At 43.4% G+C, this 23,927-nt stretch overlaps 1 protein-coding gene across 7 annotated transcripts in view; it reads right to left on the reverse strand.

Moving 5' to 3' along the window:
* The window catches only part of MAP4K3 (mitogen-activated protein kinase kinase kinase kinase 3), a 292,615-nt gene that overhangs the window by 20,520 nt on the left and 248,168 nt on the right, over positions 1-23,927 (reverse strand). For all 7 annotated transcript variants that reach the window (XM_040429607.1, XM_040429605.1, XM_040429606.1 and 4 more), the window contains 6 exons: positions 19,404-19,488; positions 18,043-18,122; positions 13,836-13,896; positions 13,319-13,436; positions 10,206-10,264; positions 1,546-1,649 (listed from right to left, as the gene is read on the reverse strand). In XM_040429607.1, coding sequence (XP_040285541.1) covers positions 1,546-1,649; positions 10,206-10,264; positions 13,319-13,436; positions 13,836-13,896; positions 18,043-18,122; positions 19,404-19,488 — 507 coding nt within the window. The remainder of the gene's footprint in view (positions 1-1,545; positions 1,650-10,205; positions 10,265-13,318; positions 13,437-13,835; positions 13,897-18,042; positions 18,123-19,403; positions 19,489-23,927) is intronic.

The following is a 23,927-nucleotide window of genomic DNA, read 5'->3' on the forward strand; positions in this document are numbered from 1 at the left end:
CCTGATAGTGACGTTTCAGTCCTCTCAATGGGACCTATCTGGTGAATAAACGTACATTATTTTATTTTGGAAGTGCCATGGAGTTCTCTTTTTGTTGTTGGTGGATCGCCTTCCTAGCCGCTGGCACACCATAACTACTCTAATGCTGCTGTGCTGCCCATCATACCTTTTGTCTATATATATATATATATATATATATATATATATATATAGTACAGACCAAAAGTTTGGACACACCTTCTCATTCAAAGAGTTTTCTTTATTTTCATGACTATGAAAATTGTAGATTCACACTGAAGGCATCAAAACTATGAATTAACACATGTGGAATTATATACATAACAAACAAGTGTGAAACAACTGAAAATATGTCATATTCTAGGTTCTTCAAAGTAGCCACCTTTTGCTTTGATTACTGCTTTGCACACTCTTGATGAGCTTCAAGAGGTAGTCCCCTGAAATGGTTTTCACTTCATAGGTGTGCCCTGTCAGGTTTAATAAGTGGGATTTCTTGCCTTATAAATGGGGTTGGGACCATCAGTTGCGTTGAGGAGAAGTCAGGTGGATACACAGCTGATAGTCCTACTGAATAGACTGTTAGAATTTGTATTATGGCAAGAAAAAAGCAGCTAAGTAAAGAAAAACGAGTGGCCATCATTACTTTAAGAAATAAAGGTCAGTCAGTCAGCCGAAAAATTTGGAAAACTTTGAAAGTAAGGGCTATTTGACCATGAAGGAGAGTGATGGGGTGCTGCGCCAGATGACCTGGCCTCCACAGTCACCGGACCTGAACCCAATCGAGATGGTTTGGGGTGAGCTGGACCGCAGAGTGAAGGCAAAAGGGCCAACAAGTGCTAAGCATCTCTGGGAACTCCTTCAAGACTGTTGGAAGACCATTTCAGGGGACTACCTCTTGAAGCTCATCAAGAGAATGCCAAGAGTGTGTAAAGCAGTAATCAAAGCAAAAGGTGGCTACTTTGAAGAACCTAGAATATGACATATTTTCAGTTGTTTCACACTTGTTTGTTATGTATATAATTCCACATGTGTTAATTCATAGTTTTGATGCCTTCATAGTCATGAAAATAAAGAAAACTCTTTGAATGAGAAGGTGTGTCCAAACTTTTGGTCTGTACTGTATATCAATCAATCCAGGAAATCCACGCCACTTCCTTCAGTAAAAAAGTGTTTATTCACCAGAAATACAACGTTTAGGTTCGCACACTGGAACCTTTTTAAAGCAGTGTTCCAGTGTGCAAACCGAAACGTATTTCTGGTGAATAAACACTTTTTTACTGAAAGAAGTGCCGTGGATTTCCTGGATTGATATAGTTTTTTGAAGCCTGGATTGCTTCATCAGCCGCGGGCACCCGCCATTACAGATTAGTGCTGTGCCGTTCACAGTTGCTGAATACTTGCTATGCATATATATATATATATATATATATATATATATATACATACATACATACACACACTATGTTTTATCGGAGTGACTATGTGTTGATGGCCTGGAGCACACTAATGTGAGATAAGTCCACGTACCTTAATTAGCATGAATTTCTGCATTTGTTCCACCCACTCTAGGAGTATAATGCTCGACTGAAGGGCTCCACATAGATATTTATGGCTTGTATATGGATTCCTCACTAAAACAAACAAAACATATAGTGTTAATACACGTGAAACTATCTGAATACTCATCTTCTTCAGTATCATTCCCAAACCATACACAGAAATATGGAGCTGCCCTCAATAAGTGAATACCAAAAGGACACTTGTAAACCCAGCTCATGCCAGAAGGACACCCGCTGGGTACATGGGGGCTGATGGACATGTCAAAGGTATTACTTCAGGGAATACTCCCAACATATACCTCGAACATGTACAAAAACTAGATGTGAACAGAGACTAAAATGGAATAAATTGTCGCAGTTAAGCCTAAATCACACGTTCGTGTTAAGACGGTCAGTGTTTCATTGGTGACAATGTCCATGTGGGGTAAGTGTATGGTCCATGTGTCTGTTTTTCCGTCCTCCATTTGTCCTACCGTTAAATCATCTGGCAGAGGAACAGCCTTCTGGAGTTAATTTTATCTGGCATTGCCGGATACTGCCTTTCCTCAACGGAGCACATTGACTATAATGGGAACTGGTGGGAATCTGTCCTTTTTGCAGCATTAGTGTTGGGATTCAGCCAGACAAAAACTGGTGCAAAAACTGGTCGATTCCCTGCACTAAAGTCATGAATAGGCCGGTTCCCTGACAGGTCCCCATTATAGTAAATGAGGCCTGGCGGTGCTATGCCGGATACAATAAACTCTGGTAGCCTGTGCCAGAACAGCTTGCCGGATGATTTTAACGCTAGTCTTAGAGCCCTGCCAAGCTGAAAAGGGATTTCTACAGCATTTACTATCAAAAGTCATGGAAAACCACTGACCGAACACTGATGCCATCTGTGTTCGATCAGCAGATTTCACAGACCTATAGACTTCAATGGGCACTTTTTGTCCACATCACGGACCAAAGAAGTACATATCGCTGCTGTTTTTCCAATGACCCACAGTCCACTGACCCACATGTCTAAAAACACCAATGTGTGAACAAACACACCAAAACAGTGGACAATTGTGCTGTCCGGGATTCACTGACGTCAGAATGGGGCCTAAGATAAACAGCCTCTGCGACTGCATTCCTGGAGGTGCCACCTTTTTGTCACCTACAAGTCAATGCTAATACAAATGTGAGGTCTGGATGAAAATACATATTTAGGCAAACACACGGGTCATTGATTTATGTTGTTTGTCGGAAGCCGCGTTGTTCAGCAGACTCAAGCTTGTACTGCGGCTTATTTTCCTCACTATTAACAAGAGAGCTAATGAAAACCACAATCAAAGGAATTGTGTCATCTGTAACATTAGGAGTTATGGAGGTCACCGTGTGTTACTAATAAGCCTCTTCATACTGGAAAAATGCCTCCCCCGTTCACACAACGTAGGGCATGGTGACACCTAATGAGTATGGCTTTAGAGCAGAGCCACCCTTCTCTAGACAGCGTTGTTCTGACACGTGGCTCAGTCTACAGACACCCAGCCAACATATTCCGCCATCGGCATTCCTCTACATTACTTGACGCAAAAGATAAAGGGAACTTGTTACTTGTTTCCCTTGGAGGTTACGGTACCTGTAAGATGCCAAATCAAAGGTAAACTAGCGGGATGAGTGGTACTCATTAATGAGCCCTGAAGGACCGACCATGTGCCACAGAGTACACATCAAGCCCTCCTGACCCTTACACATGCAGGGTTATATTCACTGACCGTATATATCTCAGCGCAGGTTAACATTGACAGCCAAAAGTCTCAAGGGTTTTAATGGAGCAATGCTCACAATCTGTGGTAGATCTGGTTATTCATCCCAAAATCTTATCTTTTGAAATGATAATTAATCTCAATCATTCTTGCTTGCACTGACCATAAATTCGTTTTTGCTCTCTCATATGTGTTGTCCTTATAGCTATGATATGACATACAGTCAGGTCCATAAATATTGGGACATCAAAACAATTCTAACATTTTTGGCTCTATACACCACCACAATGGATTTGAAATGAAACGAACAAGATGTGCTTTAACTGCAGACTGTCAGCTTTAATTTAAGGGTATTTACATCCAAACCAGGTGAACTGTGTAGGAATTACAACAGTTTGCATATGTGCCTCCCACTTGTTAAGGGACCAAAAGTAATGGGACAGAATAATAATCATAGATCTAATTTCACTTTTTAATACTTGGTTGCAAATCCTTTGCAGTCAATTACAGCCTGAAGTCTGGAACGCATAGACATCACCAGACGCTGGGTTTCATCCCTGGTGATGCTCTGCCAGGCCTCTACTGCAACTATCTTCAGTTCCTTCTTGTTCTTGGGGCATTTTCCCTTCAGTTTTGTCTTCAGCAAGTGAAATGCATGCTCAATCGGATTCAGGTCAGGTGATTGACTTGGCCACTGCATAACATTCCACTTCTTTCCCTTAAAAAACTCTTTGGTTGCTTTTGCAGTATGCTTTGGGTCATTGTCCATCTGCACTGTGAAGCGCCGTCCAATGAGTTCTGAAGCATTTGGCTGAATATGAGCCGATAATATTGCCCGAAACACTTCAGAATTCATCCTGCTGCTTTTGTCAGCAGTCACATCATCAATAAATACAATAGAACCAGTTCCATTGGCAGCCATACATGCCCACGCCATGACACTACCACCACCATGCTTCACTGATGAGGTGGTATGCTTAGGATCATGAGCAGTTCCTTTCCTTCTCCATACTCTTCTCTTCCCATCACTCTGGTACAAGTTGATCTTGGTCTCATCTGTCCATAGGATGTTGTTCCAGAACTGTGAAGGCTTTTTTAGATGTTGTTTGGAAAACTCTAATCAGGCCTTCTTGTTTTTGAGGCTCACCAATGGTTTACATCTTGTGGTGAACCCTCTGTATTCACTCTGGTGAAGTCTTCTCTTGATTGTTGACTTTGACACACATACACCTACCTCCTGGAGAGTGTTCTTGATCTGGCCAACTGTTGTGAAGGGTGTTTTCTTCACCAGGGAAAGAATTCTTCGGTCATCCACCACAGTTTTCCGTGGTCTTCCGAGTCTTTTGGTGTTGCTGAGCTCACCGATGCGTTCCTTCTTTTTAAGAATATTCCAAACAGTTGTTTTGGCCACGCCTAATGTTTTTGCTATCTCTCTGATGGGTTTGCTTTGTTTTTTCAGCCTAATGATGGCTTGCTTCACTGATAGTGGCAGCTCTTTGGATCTCATCTTGAGAGTTGACAGCAACAGATTCCAAATGCAAATAGCACACTTTAAATGAACTCTGGACCTTTTATCTGCTCATTGTAATTGGGATAATGAGGGAATGACACACACCTGGCCATGAAACAGCTGAGAAGCCAATTGTCCCATTACTTTTGGTCCCTTAACAAGTAGGAGGCACATATGCAAACTGTTGTAATTCCTACACCGTTCACCTGATTTGGATGTAAATACCCTCAAATTAAAGCTGACAGTCTGCAGTTACAGCACATCTTGTTTGTTTCATTTCAAATCCATTGTGGTGGTGTATAGAGCCAAAAATGTTAGAATTGTGTCAATCTCCCAATATTTATGGACCTGACTGTATGTATATTGATTAGTAAAGATGCAGACTATAGAGCCACCTGGCACGGATGTGACCCTTCCAGAGATCAATGGGGCACAATGTTACTGCATATTACAGACTCACAGCATGGGCAATGCTCTGGTATTTTAGAAATATGTACTTTTGCACTTATTCTTGGTGTTAATGGAGAGACGGGTGAAAGACCCCTAGGAGGTTCTATGAAAATAGACAAATTCCCAATGATGTAGGATTCTCTAGTTGTCCTATTCTGATAGCTTTCACATTCCACCAGTCAGCCAAGACTCACCCATCATTTCTAGTTTTTCCCCTTTTGAAAGTCTCCACCTGGTACATGTGCTTTCTCTAGGCATGTAACTCACCCCCTTACCTCTTTTATTTCTTATCAGAGTATCCCACTTGTATTGTTATACTGTATATTGTATTGTATTATTATCCATATTGCTTTCTCTGCTGTCTGGATTCATTTTTCCATCACATTATACACTGCTTGTTTCCATGGTTATGACGACCCTGCAATCCATCAGTGGTGGTCATGCTTGCAAACTATAGAATAAAGCACCAGCCTGTGTGCGCTACCGGGGTCCCGGCCACAAGAGAGGCCGGCATTTTTTCCCCATAGTGTGCAAGCACGACCACCACTAATGGATTGCAGGGTGGTCGTAACCATGGAAACGAGCAGTGTATAATGTGATGGGAAAATGAATCCAGCCAGCAAAGGAAGCAATATGGATAATAACAATACATTAGTAAGTGGTTTGTATTAACTTTCTCTACATGATAAATGCCACTTGCAGAAGTGACACAACCCCTTTAAGCTTGACATTTATAAAGGTTTATGCATGAAGGACGTCCAGCAAAAATTTGATAAAATCCAAGCTTTATTTAGATATCTATAAAAAATTCAAAGGTAACAGGTCCTTCCTTACATACAGTTTGTGTGCAGCCTTAAAGGAGTACTTCAGCTTTTTAATAAAACATAGTCCCCCCACAGACCTGTGGAGGGAAGCATTCTTACTTGCTCCCCGCCATTTGATTCAGGCTTCTCCAGTCCATCGCTGCATTCACTGTGCACTGGTTCTAGCGTGTAATCTTCCGGCATGGAAGGGGGTAACATGTACCACTGCAGCCAATGACTGGCTGCAGAGGTGACATGCCTCCCAAATGGTACCTGACCCAGTGGAGGGAACCAATATTTGCTTAAAAGCTGGAGAATCCCTTTAAGGCTGCACACTTCAGTGCATCTCACAGCAGTCACAGGTGACCTGGATTATCTACCTATATTATGGTTTATAACCTTTTATTATACCAGTAATACAGTAGGTACAATCCTGTGATCCTCTGAGTTACTAAAGACTTTGCTGCTAGTCTGTCTATCTAATATCTATCTATCACATACAGGGGCGTAGCTAAAAGCTCATGGGCCCTGGTGCAAGAGTTCAGCTTGGGCCCCGTTCCTCAATGCTTGTTTGCAAGGGGCAGGGGAGCACATAGCCTTCCTGCTGCCTAAGGCAAACATTGAAAGGGTACCCCCTCATGCCAAATTCTTAACCTAACCCCTTCCCTCCAGCCAGAGGTGTAAATTGACCAGTATGCACTTTCTATAATGCCAGTGTCTTTTGTGGCACAAGGGTCTTTGGGCCCCCTCAGGCTCCTGGGCCCGGTAGCGACTGCTACCTCTGCACCCCCTATAGCTACGCCCCTGATCACATATCTATCTCTCTATCTCCTATATCTTTCTCTCTCTCTCTCTCTCTCCTACCTCTCTATCTCATTATCTATCTATCTATCTATCTATCTATCTATCTATCTATCTATCTATCTATCTATCTCATATCTATCTCATATCTATCTCATATCTATCTATCTCATATCTATCTATCTATCTATCTCATATCTATCTATCTATCTCATATATCTATCTATCTATCTATCTATCTCATATCTATCTATCTATCTCATATCTATCTATCTATCTCATATATCTATCTATCTATCTATCTATCTATCTATCTCATATATCTATCTATCTATCTATCTATCTATCTATCTCACATATGTCTCTATCTCATATCTATCTATCTACCAATCCATCTGTCTGCCCGTCCGTCCATCTATAGAGGTAAAATAATTCTCTATAAATCCTTCTGTCCTATGTTTTGTATACAGGTTTATAGATCCTGGATCCCAAAGCATTTTGTGCTAAGTAAAACCTCTGCTTTAGGAATCACTGGAAGTAATATATTTATTACTTGGGAGTTTGACCTATTAAGAGCCTTTCTCCTTGGTTCAGGGGGTCTCACTTCCCGCAGAGATCTCAGCTTTTTCTAAAAGAAGGTAAAAATGAGGTTACTGTCGCTCTATTATCAGGTCAAACAACGCTTTGCACTGTACGGATCTTCGGGTCTATACTAGTACATGGCCTATTGTCTACCACGGCTGAAGCTCTGCAGGATCTGGAATCACTAGGACAGTCACTTAACGTAATAACAACATCTCCTGGTACAACCATCGGCTGTAATGTATAATAAATGCCAGGAACGTGTCCTGTCTTATCTCCTAACTGAAGAAGCCTGAAGTCAGGGATTTGCTAGAACATGGGTGGTTCTACATGTTGGTTGCGATGTCTGTTTACACACTTGAGCTAGTAACTGGAATTTGGTGGCTTGTGTGAACACGCTAACACCCTCCAAATTTAAGAGGAACATTACCCTGAACATTCCCGTAGCGTTCACAGTGCTCAAGCATTATTATTTCCTGTAATACTGTGCAAAAACACGTTGCTGGAAAGGGATAAATGTAATGCAGGCCTGGAGGGTGAGATTAGACTTTCTCTAATGCTGGGAAGAATTAACTCCTAATTTCCACTGCACATTCTATGTCTCACCTTTTGGGCAATGGCATACATGGCCCCATGCTCAATACTGCATGCAATCTGGGATGCACAAGAAGGGATTATTGCACCATGCTGTGGGCAAAACTGCCGTTTATTGGCTCCATACTCCCCCCCCCCCCCCCCCCCCCCCCGCATGAGTCCTGTACAAAATTGCAAAAAAGTGTAAGGCGCTTACAAGAAGGTTGAACCTGGACTGAAGCCATCTGATTACAGATGATCCATTATTGCCTCCATACAATGCCAAATAATTCCAAATATAGCAACAACATGGTCAAAAAAAAAAGGAAAGATCACTGAACTGTGTAAAGTTAGCCCTAGGGCGACAGTCATGTATAAAAATGGGCTATTTGATGATTAATCCTGTTCTGAAGACCATCCTGCATAATGACCCCGCTGCTCAACTCATCATGCACTGAATAAGGCTTCATTCACACGGCTGTATCCGTTTTGCGGTCTGCAAAATGCAGATATCAGCTGTGTGCAAACCCACACTTTTGGCGGTCCCCATTGTTAAAATTCCTATTCTTGTCTGTAAAACAGACAAGAATAGGACACGTTCTATAATTCACGGCATGGCCGCATGGATGGGGACAGCACACGGATGACATCCATATGCTGTCCACAAAGAATGTGGATCAGACGTGGACTAAAAGTATGGTCATGTGAATGAGGCCTAATATATAGTGCCTACAGAATTATAACTAAACGAGACACTAGATTCTACCTATGTGTCTAAAGCGAGTACCATACTTATTAGGATATATAAAGGTATCACTGCGCTACATAGAAGGTTCGCATGGGCGCTGTGACCGCTTTATTTTCCAGTGATCCCTGGCAATAACAAAAGCACAAGAATTTGGTAAAACCGCACCATCCCCACAATAAGGATATGCTGCGGAGTTGCATGCGGTAAATCTGCAGCACTGTACGGTACCAGCAAACTGGAGGACATTTTAGAAAATCCAAAATAATCTGCACTATAAATAAACTGACGACGTGGGTTTTAAATACGCAGATTGTCAACATATGATGTGGCTTTACAATGCAGATTTCGCCCTTTGCAATGCAGTCTGCCGCAAATCTGCATGTCATTTTTCCACCGCAATTTCTTTCCCTTGTGGATGTATCCTAATGTGACACCCTGGGGGTTTCTGAACCTTTCAATATCAGTGTAGTGGCCCTGCTTACATTCAAGTGAATGGGAGCTAAGCCGGAAACTACACAGTAAGGCTACTTTCAAACTCGCGTTTTGTGCGGATCCGATAATACAACGTGCGTTCAGATAATACAACCATCTGCACCCGTTCAGAACGTTTGTATTATCTTTAACATAGCCAAGACGGATCCGTCTTGAACACCATTGAAAGTCAATGGAGGACGGATCAGTTTTCTATTGTGCCAGATTGTGTCAGTGAAAACAGATCCGTCCCCATTGACTTACATTGTGTGTCAGAACGGATCCGTTTGTCTGAGTTTCATCAGACGGACACCAAAACACTGCAAGCAGCATTTTGGTGTGCGTCTCCAAAGCGGAATGGAGACTGAACTGATGCAAACGGATGCATTCTGAGCGGATCCTTTTCCTTTCAGAATGCAAACGGATCCATTTTGGACCGCTTGTGAGAGCCCTGAACGGATCTCACAAACTGAAAGCCAAAACGCGAGTGGGAAAGTAGACTAACTAAATCATTTCTGATGCTAGTGGCTGCCTGAAACCGCTAACATGGGGGGTGCCAGTTGTCGGACCCTCACAGACCTAATATTGCTGATGTGCTGTATAAATGATAGGTGTATTCAGATGGAAATAATGCTATGATTACAAATGAAGATCTTCTGACACGCACATTACACTCCCATTTATTTCAATGTCAGCAGCGCGAATATTAAGAGGCGAAAATCTCCAAACAAGAGCAGAATGGGCACACTGCTCGGAAGAGTGCTGCCAGCCTTTTCCTTATTACACCTAGTAAAACCTAATATTCTTTTAATTATATCTTTTGATATGGAAAGGCGAATTTGCTCTCTAGTACATTTCTGTATTAATAATGTCAGTTTATTTACTAATGGAAAAACAGAAATACGCACATCTCTGCTCATGCACGGGAGACAAATGTTCTGTGAAGACGGCACTTACCAACGCAGCACTTCTGACACCATTTTGTATCAGGGATTTTCGCAGAAACAGCAAACTTTCTGTAGAAGGCAATAAAAACAGGAATCAATAGACTCTAACCATGTAGAAGATAGTACGTGGAACTGCACAGTATATAAATTTTAATAACTACGTTGCATTTTGGCAGAAAATCAATGCCTCCAGAGGCTCCGCAATAATTCCCTCGGTTCCGTAGAACACGGTTATTTGTCGAGAACGGTTTGTGTGAACGGGCCTTCGCTGGCTGAAGCGCAGCAGTAGGAAAGTCTCCATTCATTTGTTATTATGCTGACATTTTTTTGCACGAAGGAGTAGCCTGTTTTAAGAATGATCAAAATTCAACTTGACCTAACCGCTCCGAAGAACTGGCGGAGGATTCTGAAACAGGCGTAGAAAATGGTAAATGAGACTGGCCTACTCACCTTCCCTGCCCATGCCATGACCAGGCATGAGCGAGTAGAAGTCACAGATTGCGGCGCAACTAGCTGTTGCACCGCAATCTGCGTCTGAAATACGCCTAATATAGGTGTATTTCAGGTTAATAAATGACCCCCAATGTCCCTATGACAATACTAGACCACATCGGTGCAGGCTTTTAGCAGAGCAAGCGCAGGCAGGAGCTCTGCATAGCACATTGCTGCTGCCTGCGCACGCTCATCGGATGTGCTATGCCAGGCTTTAGCGGAGAGGCACTAGCACAGGCAAGAGCAGTGCTGCGTGCTCCTGCCTGTACAGTGTGGCCTCAGTACACTGCCAACATGTCAGTGGTGTATGAGTGTACAGATTTCAAAGCGCTATAGGTACTTGAACTTCAGGTGCTTATTTCGCAAGGAAAACATAAAAAATTTAATATAATATATAATATAAGGTAAATTACAAAATACAACCGTTTAGGGATAGTTTAAATCACATAACGCATAACAATTTTTGAAAGAAATCATCTGTGAGTAGACTTTGCTGTTATGGCGCCCCCTGGAGTTCTTCTGAATCCCTCTCAGGGTCTCCAACCTAATTTGTCCAGTGTCAGTGAGAAAACTTCCAATGATCACAGGTATTTAAAGGTACAGGAGAAGCACACGCACCTTTGTGACAGCCCTGTCATGGCTACATACAAACTGAGCAAATACAGACATGACTCATTCGATTTAGGGTCCATTCACACGTCCGTGTGTGTTTTGCGAATCAATTGCGGACAAGTATAGGACATGTTCTATTTTTTTCGGGATCGGAATTGCGGATCCGCAATTCCGGATCCGGGCAGAGCATCGTGCTGCCCCATAGAAATGAATGGGTCCGCAATTCCGTTCTGCAAAATGCGGAACGAAATTGCGGGCGTGTGAATGGACGCTTAGGCTTGTGATCAGTGGCCTAACTTGCATGGAAACATACCACATGACTACTATGTGGCCCATGGTGATGGTGGGGGAGGCAGCACTGAGCTGCCTTCTTCACTTTCTGCCATAGTGAAAAACATTTCCTACAGTTGCCACTAGTGGGAGCTCACCACATAGATTTAGGGTCCATTCACACATCCGCAAAACACGGACACCAGCTATGTGCACATGGCCGGCACTTTAAAGGGAACCTGTCACCGGGATTTTGTGTATAGAGCTGAGGACATGGGTTGCTAGATGGCTACTATATCCGCAATACCCAGTCCCCATAGCTCTGTGTGCTTTTATTGTGTAAAAGAAACTATTTGCAAATGAACCTGAGATGTGTCCTGTCCCTGAATTATCTCAGGTACAGGACTCATCTCAGGTTAATTTGCATATGTATCAAAACGTTTTTTCACACAATAAAAGCACACAGAGCTATGGGGACTGGGTATTGCGGATGTGCTAGCGGCCATCTAGCAACCCATGTCCTCAGCTCTATACACACAATCCCGGTGACAGGTTCCATTAAAAAAAAAAAAAAAAAAAGCCTTTTCTTGTCCGAGTCTGTGGACAAGAATAGGACATGTTCTATTTTTTTGCGGAATGGAAGTGCGCAGCCTGTGTGCTGTCTGCATCTTTTGTGGCCCCATTAAAAATGAATGGGTCTGGATCTGTTCCGCAACGTTGTGGAACAGATCCGGACCCATTTTGCGGATGTGTGAATGGACCCTAATACAGCGCCTATTGTGTTGTATTGTAGCTATATAATTTTATACGCGCAGCCAGCGCTTTATCATTTACACAGGAATAAGGAGATGACTGGGGGCCTTTATTCTATGTTTGTAGGGTCTTTTTTTAGCATAAATGTTTTGGAAAAAATATATAATAATAATTGGGATGAACACCATGCCTTTTCTGACATGCAACTGTGATACTGTGTTAAAAATATCTGTCACTATAAGCCAGGTTTAACTCATAACAATTGTTTTGCATTTTTTTTTTTTATTACAAAAAAGCTGCAGCCTGATCTTAAAGGAGTTATCCAACCCCTATAATGCCCCCCCCCCCCCCCAATGCTCAGGCGCCTCCCTGAACGGCCGCTGCTGTATTTCCTTATCATGCGGATCGAAACATCCGACAACAGGGGTGGGTTGGTGCAGTCAATCGCTGGCTGCGATGGGGACGAGCCTCCCTAGCATCGCGGGTGACGCTAGGGAGGCTTGTCCCCGTCGTGGCCTGCTATTGGCTGCACACACAACTCCCTCCCCGTATGTTTTGATGCAGATGGAGAGGCAGCGGTGACCGTGCAGAAATCCGGAGCGGCGCGGCTGCCGTGGAGCAGGGAAGTATAAAGTATTCGAGGGGCCCGGCCATGAAGGGGGGTCATTTATAGGGGGTTAGATAACCTCTTTAAAGTCAATAGGGAAACATAAAAAGCACTACAAACAAGGGCAGTTTTTGAGGTGCTTTTCTTCACTTATGGTGCATTTTTTTGGTTTCTCTTTTTCCCCAAATGCTATAGCTGTGGCCGAAAAAAAAGCAACAAAAATTATGTGTGAAGAAAGCCTGAGAAAGGTGACGGAAAACGAGGCCAGGTCCAACTACATTCAATTAAAAGGCATTCATACAGGACCCCGATTTCTGTGCACGGGCCTGCTTGAGATGTGGAACACAAAATCATCAGGACAACTAGAAGCCAATCTTTACACAACCCACCTGGGTAGTATTCTGTCTGGAAGCCTGTGAGCTGGAATAGCAACAGGCAATTTTTGCATTTGTCTTGCATAATCAAAGAGGCCGGGAAGATTGTGCGAGTATAGCTGGGAGGCTTTACCTGCATGTGACAGAGAAGGGGCATCACAGTATTAACTTACAGAAGACATAATGGGGGAGATTTATCAAAACTGGTGCAAAGGAAAAACAGACCAATCAGATTCCACCTTTCATTTTTCAGAGCTCCTTTGGAAAATGAAAGGTGGAATCTGATTGGTCAGTTCTACTTTACACCAGTTTTGCTAAATCTCCCCCCGGTGAGTACAGACACCAAGAAAGACAAATTGACCAAACCAGAAGCCAAATCCAATACCACAATGTGCACCACCAATTACACCACACAGATTTCAGACATATCAGTACCACATTTTGAGCAGAGCTTGCACATTTATGACCCTTAAGGTTCACTTCTGGTAGTCACAGCATATAGATCAATACAACAAATACAAGAATCACATACCAGATATGGAGAGGAGGCAGTTGTTCATTACATACATCCATGTACATCGTCTCGGGAAAAGCTGAAGGAGACAAGATCAGGACATGACAGCTCTTAATTGCATTCGTGTACAGTACTGTGCAAAAGTTCTAGGCAGGCGTGCAAAAAGGCTGCAAAGTAAGAATGCCTTAAAAAAATGAAAGTGTTAATAGTAAAGTTTTTTGTCAATTAACAAAAATGCTAAGTGAATGAAAAAAAGGGAAATCCAACTCAAATCAATATTTGGTGCGACCACCCTTTGCCTTCAGAACAGCATCACTTCTTCTAGGTGAACAGGGCAGGGAGGTTGTTCCAAACATCTTGGAGAACTAACTATAGACCTTCTGTAGAGGTAGACTTGCTCAAATCCTTCTGTCTCTTCATGTAACCCCAGACAGAATCGATGATGTCGAGATCAGCGCTATGTGGAGGCCTTATCATCACTTCCAGGGCTCCTTGTTCTTCTTTACGCTGAAGATGGTTCTTAATGACATTGGTTTATGTTTGGGGTCATAGTCCTGCTGCAGAATAAATATGGAGCCAATCAGGCACCTCCCTGATGGTACTGCATGATGGATAGGTATCTGCCTGTATTACTCAGCACTAAGGACGCCATTCATTCTGACCAAATTCCTGACTGCATTTGCTGAAATGCAGCCTCAAACTTGCAAGCAACCTCCACCACGCTTCATTGTTGGCTGCAGACACTAACTATTGTTCCGCTCTCGAGTCCTCATTTCACATTTTGGCTCAACAGACCACAGCACCTGCACCCTAGTTCCTATGTTTTCGTGCATTGTTGAGTCCCTTGGCCTAGTTTCCATGTCAAAGGTATGGCTTTTTGGCATTAAATGGCGTACCTGGGTCCCACTGGTTTCTGCCAGTTCTGTGCTGATGGCACTGCTGGACATCTTCCGATTTCGAAGGGAACTAATTTTTTTATCTGCTGCACAAAGTTTCCATTGCCGTCCACTGCGTCTAGAGTCAACCTATTCTTTGTGTTTCTTCAAGCACATCTTGAAACCACAGTCTGCTTTCAAATCTTTGCCTGGGTGAGGCCTTGCGGTAAAACTACCTTGTGTCTAGTTGCTGTGCTTAGACTTGACATGGTGTATGACCTATGACATGCAACTGTCTTCCACAACCTCACCATTATAGCAGAGTTTGGCAGATCCTCACACAGTTTTAAGCCTCCTACACAGCTTTTTCTGTTTCAAAGTACATATGAAAATGAAGAACTGATGCTGTTTTGAAGGCAAAGGGTGGGCACAACAAATATGGATTTGATTTAGATTTCTGTTTTGTTTATTCACTTTGCATTGTGTTAATTGATATAAAATAAACTATTAACACTTCTATTCTTATTTTGAAGCATTTTTCCCACACCTGTCTAAAACTATTGTACATTACTGTACAATAGACTCACAGGTGTGTAGTCCAGGGGATGCTGCGGCCAGTGTGTTCGCCTCCAATTTGATTCCAGATCCAGACACTATCAATGCTACTTCTACTTTAGACCATATGCCTAATCCAACCAGTATGTCTTTTAATGAAATGGTACATATATATGATCTAATGGAATTGAAAAATACTTGTCTTCCTTCTGATGCTGCGCATTGTTCGTCAGACTTTAACCCTTCCAACCGTGATTTCTATCCGGTGCAATCTAGATCTCATGCACTGGACAGATTTCAAGAACTGGTTGAGAGGGATCTAGTCTCACTAAACAATTCTGTAGTTTTACAACATAAGGATTTAAATACTAACAATCTATCCAAAAAAGAATCACTAGCATTGCGTAATCTCAAAAATAGAGATGATATTGTTGTGAAGCAAGCTGACAAAGGGGGAGCAGTGGTCATTCTCAATTGTGAACTCTATAGATCCCTCATTAATCAGATGTTACATAATGACAGGATCTATGGCATACTATTAAATGACCCGCTCCCCGCTTTCCAGCAAGAATTAAAAGCCTTGCTGCTACATGGATTCAATTTAGGTGTCCTTAGCCAAAAAGAACATGACTATATTTTTGTTGCATCTCCAGTCATCCCAATCTTACATGCTCTACCAAAAGTGCATAAACTAATTTTTCCCCCTCCCTTGAGACCAATAGTCTCGGGTATAGGGTCGTATTCAGAACGCCTCTGCCAGTGGGTTGACTCACTACTGCAGCCCTTGATTCCTAATATTCCAGGTTTCTTGAGAGACACCAAATCGGTCTTACAAGCAGTACAAGACCTTGAATGGTCCCAAAAATATTCATGGGTAACGGCAGATGTAGTTGCACTTTACCCCAGTATTCCCCATGACCTGGTGAATACCTCTTTAGTGTGGTTTTTAGAAAATTTAGGAAATTTTACTGCGGTGCTATCAGAGTATGTGGTGGCTGTGGTGGACTTCCTCCTGAGACGAAATTATTTCATGTTTGATGGAAAATTTTTCCTGCAGACATCGGGGGTGTCGATGGGGGCCAAGTTCTCTCCCTCCATTGCTAATATTTTTATGGCATGGTGGGAGAGAAGCTTTCTCCTCATCGACACCAACCCTTTTTCGGGTCACATAAGGTGGTATGGCCGTTACATCGACGACCTGATCTTTATTTGGTCGGGTAGTGTGGCGGCCATACCACCATTTACTGACTATCTGAATGCATGTGTGAACGGTATCCAATTTACCGTCCAATACAATACTGATAACATCGAGTTCCTGGATCTCAGACTCAGGGGGGACTCCGCCACAGCCTCCACATACACTAGCACATACAGGAAATTAACAGCAGGCAACACACTATTGCATGCACAGTCATGCCATCCCACACATACAATCAGGAATATACCTAAAGGAGAATTAATCAGGGCCAAAAGAAATTGCAGTGATGAATCAACCTACAAAGCGGAGGCCCAAAATATTATAAAAAGATTGACACATAGAGCATATTCGCAAAAAATGATGGAAAAATGCAATAGAGACGTATTAAACATGAATAGAAATCTATTGTTAACCACAAACGCAAAAACAAAGGGTGATAACACTAGAGGGACACCTAATCATGACAGAAAAAATATTTTCGTTACACAATATAGTAAGGAATATTTTCAAATTTGCAACATTGTGAAAAAGCACTTTCCAGTCCTAGCGTGCGACAAAAAATGGGCAGCAATGGCACAAAAAGGCATTAAATGTGCAGCCAAAAAAGCACCTACTATAGCAAGCTCAGTGAGTCCATCCCTTTTCAAAAATGATAAATCCCGTATAACCCAGAGTACCTGGTTGTCTACAAAAGGGAATTATAAGTGTGGTCACTCCGTTTGCACTTGTTGCAAATACATGAAAATCTGTCAAAGTTTTGAATCTACTGTTAATGGCCAGGTTTTTAAAATAAATTCCTTCCTTAATTGCAATACCACACATGCAATCTACTGTATAACATGCATAAAGTGTAGGTTGCAATATGTAGGATGCACAACCAACGCAATTAAAACACGCATCAGAAAACATATATCAGACATACCGCACCATGCGAACCGCAACATATCTGCGGCAAGTCTTCACTTTGCCATGGTACATGGTGGTGATGTCTCTCATATGTCAGTACAAGGTATTGAAAAAGTTAAAAAACCAATAAGAGGTGGTGACAGAAAACGGAAGCTTTTAAACAGAGAATCCTATTGGATCTTCCGTTTGGAAAGCCGCCAGCCTCTTGGTTTAAATAAAAGACTGGACCTTATTTTACAGTATTAACTATAAATTCATTTTCCATTTATTTCTCCTTTCTTTCTCCTCCCCACTTTTTTCCTCTATATCTTTTTGAATGTATTGTTTTAATGAACTATATGAAAACGTAACTTTGGTATGTTTTTACCTATGTGCACACCTGTAGTAGGGAGGGGTTGACTCTCAGTCTGATTACTTCAGCTGAATAGCTCTTCCCCTCTCCTCTATAAGAACAACTCACAGTGTATTTGAAATTGTCATGAGTAAGGGCTGAAATTGCATTGTGCCCGAAACATGTAGACTCTGCTTTCTGTACCTGGATTTTACTGATTATTGAATAAAAGCCTTCGGATTGCCACAAATACAAGCTGGACAAAATTCACTTTTTCTTCATTACTGTTTATATGTCAGATGCATATGAGGATAAGTAAATGACTCTGAATATTAGAAAGCATCAGAGTTTTGGCAATACCTGTTCCATTGAAGTCTCATGCAATTCATTCAAATTCAATGTGTAAATACCTTCCTCGGCACCAAAAATCAGATATTGGTCTGGAAGGCAAAGACATGGACAGTGTTAACCTTAGAAAGTATTCTAAATCTACACATTACAAGGTACATACAGCCAATAATGAAAACCCCCAAATATTCTTGGAATATGCTGCATTACATTTACCCTTTGGACATTCTCAAAAAGTATTTGTCACTACCTCATGAATAAAAGGGAATGTGTCATCTATATATATTTTACAAAATAAAACCAGATACGGATAATTATTCAAATCTGTTTTTATTTTCTAATTGTACGTTTTTCTATTTTCTATAGCTATTGGGGCATCTTTCCTAGGCTGCTGTTTAGCAGCATTGACAGATATGCTTTCCATTAGCCATACAGACCATAGGAAACTGTAATCTGGCTTCTATGGGCATGCTCTGTTTCTGTGACCTGTGCAGAGGTCATTTTGCAGGGAGGGGGTGAGCTATGATCACACGATTGTGACCTTATAAATAGGTGTTGCCTTGCATTGTAATCCTGTGTGTGATGATAATGAGGCGCCTATACAAAATGGTGAGCTCTGGCCTTTCTCCCATCAGAACTAAAGAACAGTTTTTTTGGCCAAACATTTTAAATGCATTAGGTGGTCAGTGGGTTTGGCCAATGTAAGTCTAATTTGTATGGCCAGTGTGAAAACTTCTTGATTTCAGTTTTTTTTCTATAAAACTCACCAAAAATATTTTATATAAAACCTGATTTAAACAACAGAAATTTTTCTAAAGACATATTCCCTTTAAAAGAGAATGAACACCCAGCACTGGTGATAAGTGACCATCTTACTCTGTAAAACGGACGGCGGTACGTATCTATTTGTTCCAACATCCCTTCTGCCCTATACTGAATGCCGTCTCTGGATACCCACAAGACCATGGCCATTGACTAGTCACAAGCTGGGAGCTTCAGCTGTCATTAGGAAGCCTCCTCAACCCTTCTGAGTGTGCTCTAACCCTTTTGAGAAATCTAGGAGCTGCCATAGATTTCCATTTGCGCCTGAAATTAGGTGCAAATGAAGATACATGTGTTGGGCCCGTTTTCCCCTTGCCCCCTTTTCAGAAAGCGACGAGGGAAGTGCAGAAAGAAAAGTCGCAAACATGATGTTGGCAACGTTTTTTTCGCCACATATAAATATATCTCCCCATAAAGTGTACGTGGGCCTCCTGAACCGACATTAGGGGAGATGAGGATTGGGCTGCTGAATTTTAATGTTCCTGATGTCGGCTCAGATAGCAGTTGGATGACAGGTATCCCACTTAGTTATCAGAGTTTTACAAACATACCTCTTGTTTCTGGATTTATCCATGATGTTGCACAATAGATCTTCAGGGGACAACCATTAAATACTTTTGAAAAACATGCTCCCATCTGTTAAAAAGACAAAAAAAGGCAAAATCAACAAAAAGTGGCAGTATAAGCTGAATTCAAGCAATGGCCACATGTAACTCTCTGTTCTTATCTGTGTTGGGGCTTCACTTTCTAACAGAAGCCACGACAGCGTGAGGGACTCATTACATGACGGACACCAATGCCAACGGACCCTATAACTTAAAGGGATTCTGTCACCAGGTTTCACCCCCTCCAGATAAAAATATGGTTATGTTCAGGGAGCTTTAACCATTCCTAATGTGGTCTTATAAATGTAATCTGTAGGCTCATTTTGCTAAAAATACGCTATTACTGTCATTCATAAAAATAAGGTGCCCAAGGGGATGTAAATGGCTCCAAGCTGCCGCCCGCACCTGCTGCCGTTCGTGCCCAGCGCCGCCTCATAATCTTCTGTGACGCCTCCTGCTCTCCCTCCCCCCCCTGCTGTAAGATTGCTGTGACGTCTCCTGCTCTCCCTCCCTCCCCCCTCCTCCTGCTGTGACGTCTCCTGCTCTCCCTCCCTCCCCCCTCCTCCTGCTGTAACATCGCAATGTTACAGCAGAAGGAGGGGGGGAGGGAGGGAGAGCAGGAGACGTCACAGCAGGAGGAGGGGGGAGGGAGGGAGAGCAGGAGACGTCACAGCAATCTTACAGCAGGAGGAGGGGGGGGAGAGCAGGAGGCGTCACAGCAGGAGGAGGGGGGAGGGGAGAGGGGGGTGGGGGGGAGGGAGAGCAGGAGACGTCACAGCAATCTTACAGCAGGAGGAGGGGAGGGAGAGCAGGAGGCGTCACAGCAGGAGGAGGGAGGGAGGGAGAGCAGGAGACGTCACAGCAATCTTACAGCAGGAGGAGGGAGAGCAGGAGGCGTCAGAAGATTATGAGGGCGCTGGGCACAAACGGCAGCAGGTGCGGGCGGCAGCTTGGAGCCATTTACATCCCCTTGGGCACCTTATTTTTATGAATGACAGGTCAGTAATAGTGTATTTTTTAGCAAAATGAGCCTACAGATTACATTTATAAGACCACATTAGGAATGGTTAAAGCTCCCTGAACATAACCATATTTTTATCTGGAGGGGGTGAAAGCTGGTGACAGAATCCCTTTAAAATGAAGACCTATGAGAAGACCTTTTTACCAGAAAAAAAACAGCACTGTGTGCACCAGTGAACCCAGCCTAATATGATCCGCACAGCAGTTACCAAAGCATAACCTTAAAGTTGAGGGCAAAATCTCATTGAAAGCCTTTCAGTTTTCCTGACATGTCTCATTTAGTACATATTTGTATTTTCTTAAAGCTGTACCGTTCATCTATTCTTCCTCCTAAATGAGTGTCCTTACAAAGTGCGACTTTCAGCGCTGCTTGGACAGACAGTGTAAGGATATACCATAAGCTGGGAACACCCAGTTGTCATTTTATTCATACATTTTTAGTAGTAATAATAGAGGAACAGCACAACACAGAGTTGAAAAAAAGATAGTCCTGAATTGTTATATCATGAGGAATACATTTATTTACTATAACAGACATGGCAGGAGAGCTGATGCATCCTATTTAAAAGGAGTTGACCAGGGAAACGGCTAGATGGAACTAAGTGCCAGCCCCAGTTGACCGGGCTTATGGAAAACTGAACGGGTGCGGACAGAAAAAATAGTGCATGTCCTATTGCGATTGCAGACAAGCATAGGCATTCTCTATTATGGTTGCGGCCATGTGCGGTCCACAAATTGCGGAACGCAACCGTCCGGTATCCGTGTTTTGCAAATCCGCAAAGCACTACGGCCGTCCGAATGGGCCCTAACAGCTCAGCGAAATGTGCAGGACATCTACAGCCACATGTGTCCTCTCATGGCGTGGCTTCTAACTAGCATTTCTCACCAGGGTAATACTCGTCCACACACAGGTTGTCTCATGTCTCTGCCAGATTGTGACACTTTCTTGGCCTGCCAAAATGCCAGATTTATTGCCAAACAAGCACTTATGGGAAAAGTTGGCAACCTGCCAGTGTGCAGAATCTACAGACCTAGCTGTAACATCTGTGGGCAAATGTGCCGCAGGATACCACACAGAACCTGTATGCCTCCATGCCCAACCGTATCTCATCCTGTATCCAGGCTAGAGGCAGCCCGACAGGGAACGAGAGCCTCCTTATTGGGCAGACTAGATGGGCCAAATGGTTCTTATCTGCCGACACATTCTATGTCTCTATGTTTCTTTCAATAGTACAGTTTTTCCCAATAAACATATCCTTTCAGTCTAATATTGTAATCACTTACATACATCATCATTACATTCACACATAGAAAGTTGAATTCGATTCCAACAACTCCTTATTGGTGCGTTATTTTTTTGTCAGGACTGTCCTTCTTAACTCTGGACCAATAAGATGACATCTTGAAAAACAGATTTTTTTCGGATGCTGCTGTTCTCCATTTTAGTGAGTTTAAAGAAGTTTATCAGGTTCCAGATACTGATGACCTGTCACCAGGATCGGTCATCAATATCAGATGTGGTCAGACGTCAGACACCCCCACGGATCAGCTGTTCTGAGCAGTCGGCCCAGTGCCAGAAAAACAGTGGCTGTGCCGGGTGTTATTGCAGCTCAGCTCCCGTTCCATTGCATCAGCCAGGCTATCTGCTTCTGGCTCCGTCCACAGCTGATCGGTGGGGATGCCAGGTGTCGGACCCCCACTGATCTCATACTGATGGTCTATCCTGAGGATAGGTCATTAATATTCCAGAAAACCACTTTAAGATAAGACTTGGAACACTACACCTTTTGGACAGCTCTGCATTTTGATTACTCAGTGCTAGGGATGAGCAATGTTTCATCCGAAGTTGATTCGCATAAAACACTGTTTCAATATTGTACGGAGCGAGCGCTCCGTACAGTATTAGAATGTATTGGCTCCGATGAGCCGAAGTTATTACTTAGCGTAGTCTCGCGAGACTTTGCATAATTACTTCAGAAATTGATTTATGCTGTAAAAAAACATTTCCCGGTTCGGTTCCAAGGTTTTGCTCATCCCTATTCAGTGCCGTTTAAACATAATTGTGGACATTACACTTTTATATAATTTCCATAAAAAACAAAAAAAACATAAGGGGTCATCTTTAAAGAGGTATTCCAGGATACCTCCCAGTGATCAGCATTTACCGTAAATGCCCCTGCATCTTATGGGGCAAATACTAATGAGCGCTTTCATTACGAAAGCGCTCATTAGTATCGGAGGACCGGGAAGCGGTGAAGGCTCTGTTTTCACTGCTTCCTGGTCCTCAGCTGTCGGCTGTGCAGTGGCTGCGCACAGCGTGAGGGCGCTCTGTGACCTCACGCTGTGCTCGTCAGTTCACAGCACAGCCGACAGCAGGAGGAAGAGGATCGCGCTGGAGGAGAGAAGCGGCGGCGTCCAGGAGCAGGAGAGGTAAGCGGTTTATTTATTTTGTGATCTGAGACTGGGGGCTGCTGAATAACGGCTGGGGGCTGATTACATACATGACTGGGGGCTGATTACATACATGGCTGGGGGCCGATCACATATGGCTGGGGGCCGATCACATATGGCTGGGGGCCGATCACATATGGCTGGGGGCCGATCACATATGGCTGGGGGCCGATCACATATGGCTGGGGGCCGATCACATATGGCTGGGGGCCGATTACATATGGCTGGGGGCCGATTACATATGGCTGGGGGCCGATTACATATGGCTGGGGGCCGATTATATATGGCTGGGGGCCGATTATATATGGCTGGGGGGCCGATCACATATGGCTGGGGGCCGAAGAAGCGACGGCGTCCAGGAGCAGGAGAGGTAAGTGGTTTATTTATTTTGTGATCTGAGACTGGGGGCTGCTGAATAACGGCTGGGGGCTGATTACATACATGGCTGGGGGCCGATTACATACATGGCTGGGGGCCGATTACATACATGGCTGGGGGCCGATTACATACATGGCTGGGGGCCGATTACATATGGCTGGGGGCCGATTACATATGGCTGGGGGCCGATTACATATGGCTGGGGGCCGATTACATATGGCTGGGGGCCGATCACATATGGCTGGGGGCCGATCACATATGGCTGGGGGCCGATCACATATGGCTGGGGGCCGATCACATATGGCTGGGGGCCGATCACATATGGCTGGGGGCCGATCACATATGGCTGGGGGCCGATCACATATGGCTGGGGGCCGATCACATATGGCTGGGGGCCGATCACATATGGCTGGGGGCCGATCACATATGGCTGGGGGCCGATTACATATGGCTGGGGGCCGATTATATATGGCTGGGGGCCGATTATATATGGCTGGGGGCCGATTATATATGGCTGGGGGCCGATTACATATGGCTGGGGGCCGATTACATATGGCTGGGGGCCGATCACATATGGCTGGGGGCCGATCACATATGGCTGGGGGCTGATCACATATGGCT

Source organism: Bufo bufo, chromosome 4, assembly GCF_905171765.1.
Source record: "Bufo bufo chromosome 4, aBufBuf1.1, whole genome shotgun sequence".
Taxonomy (NCBI): Eukaryota; Metazoa; Chordata; class Amphibia; order Anura; family Bufonidae; genus Bufo; species Bufo bufo.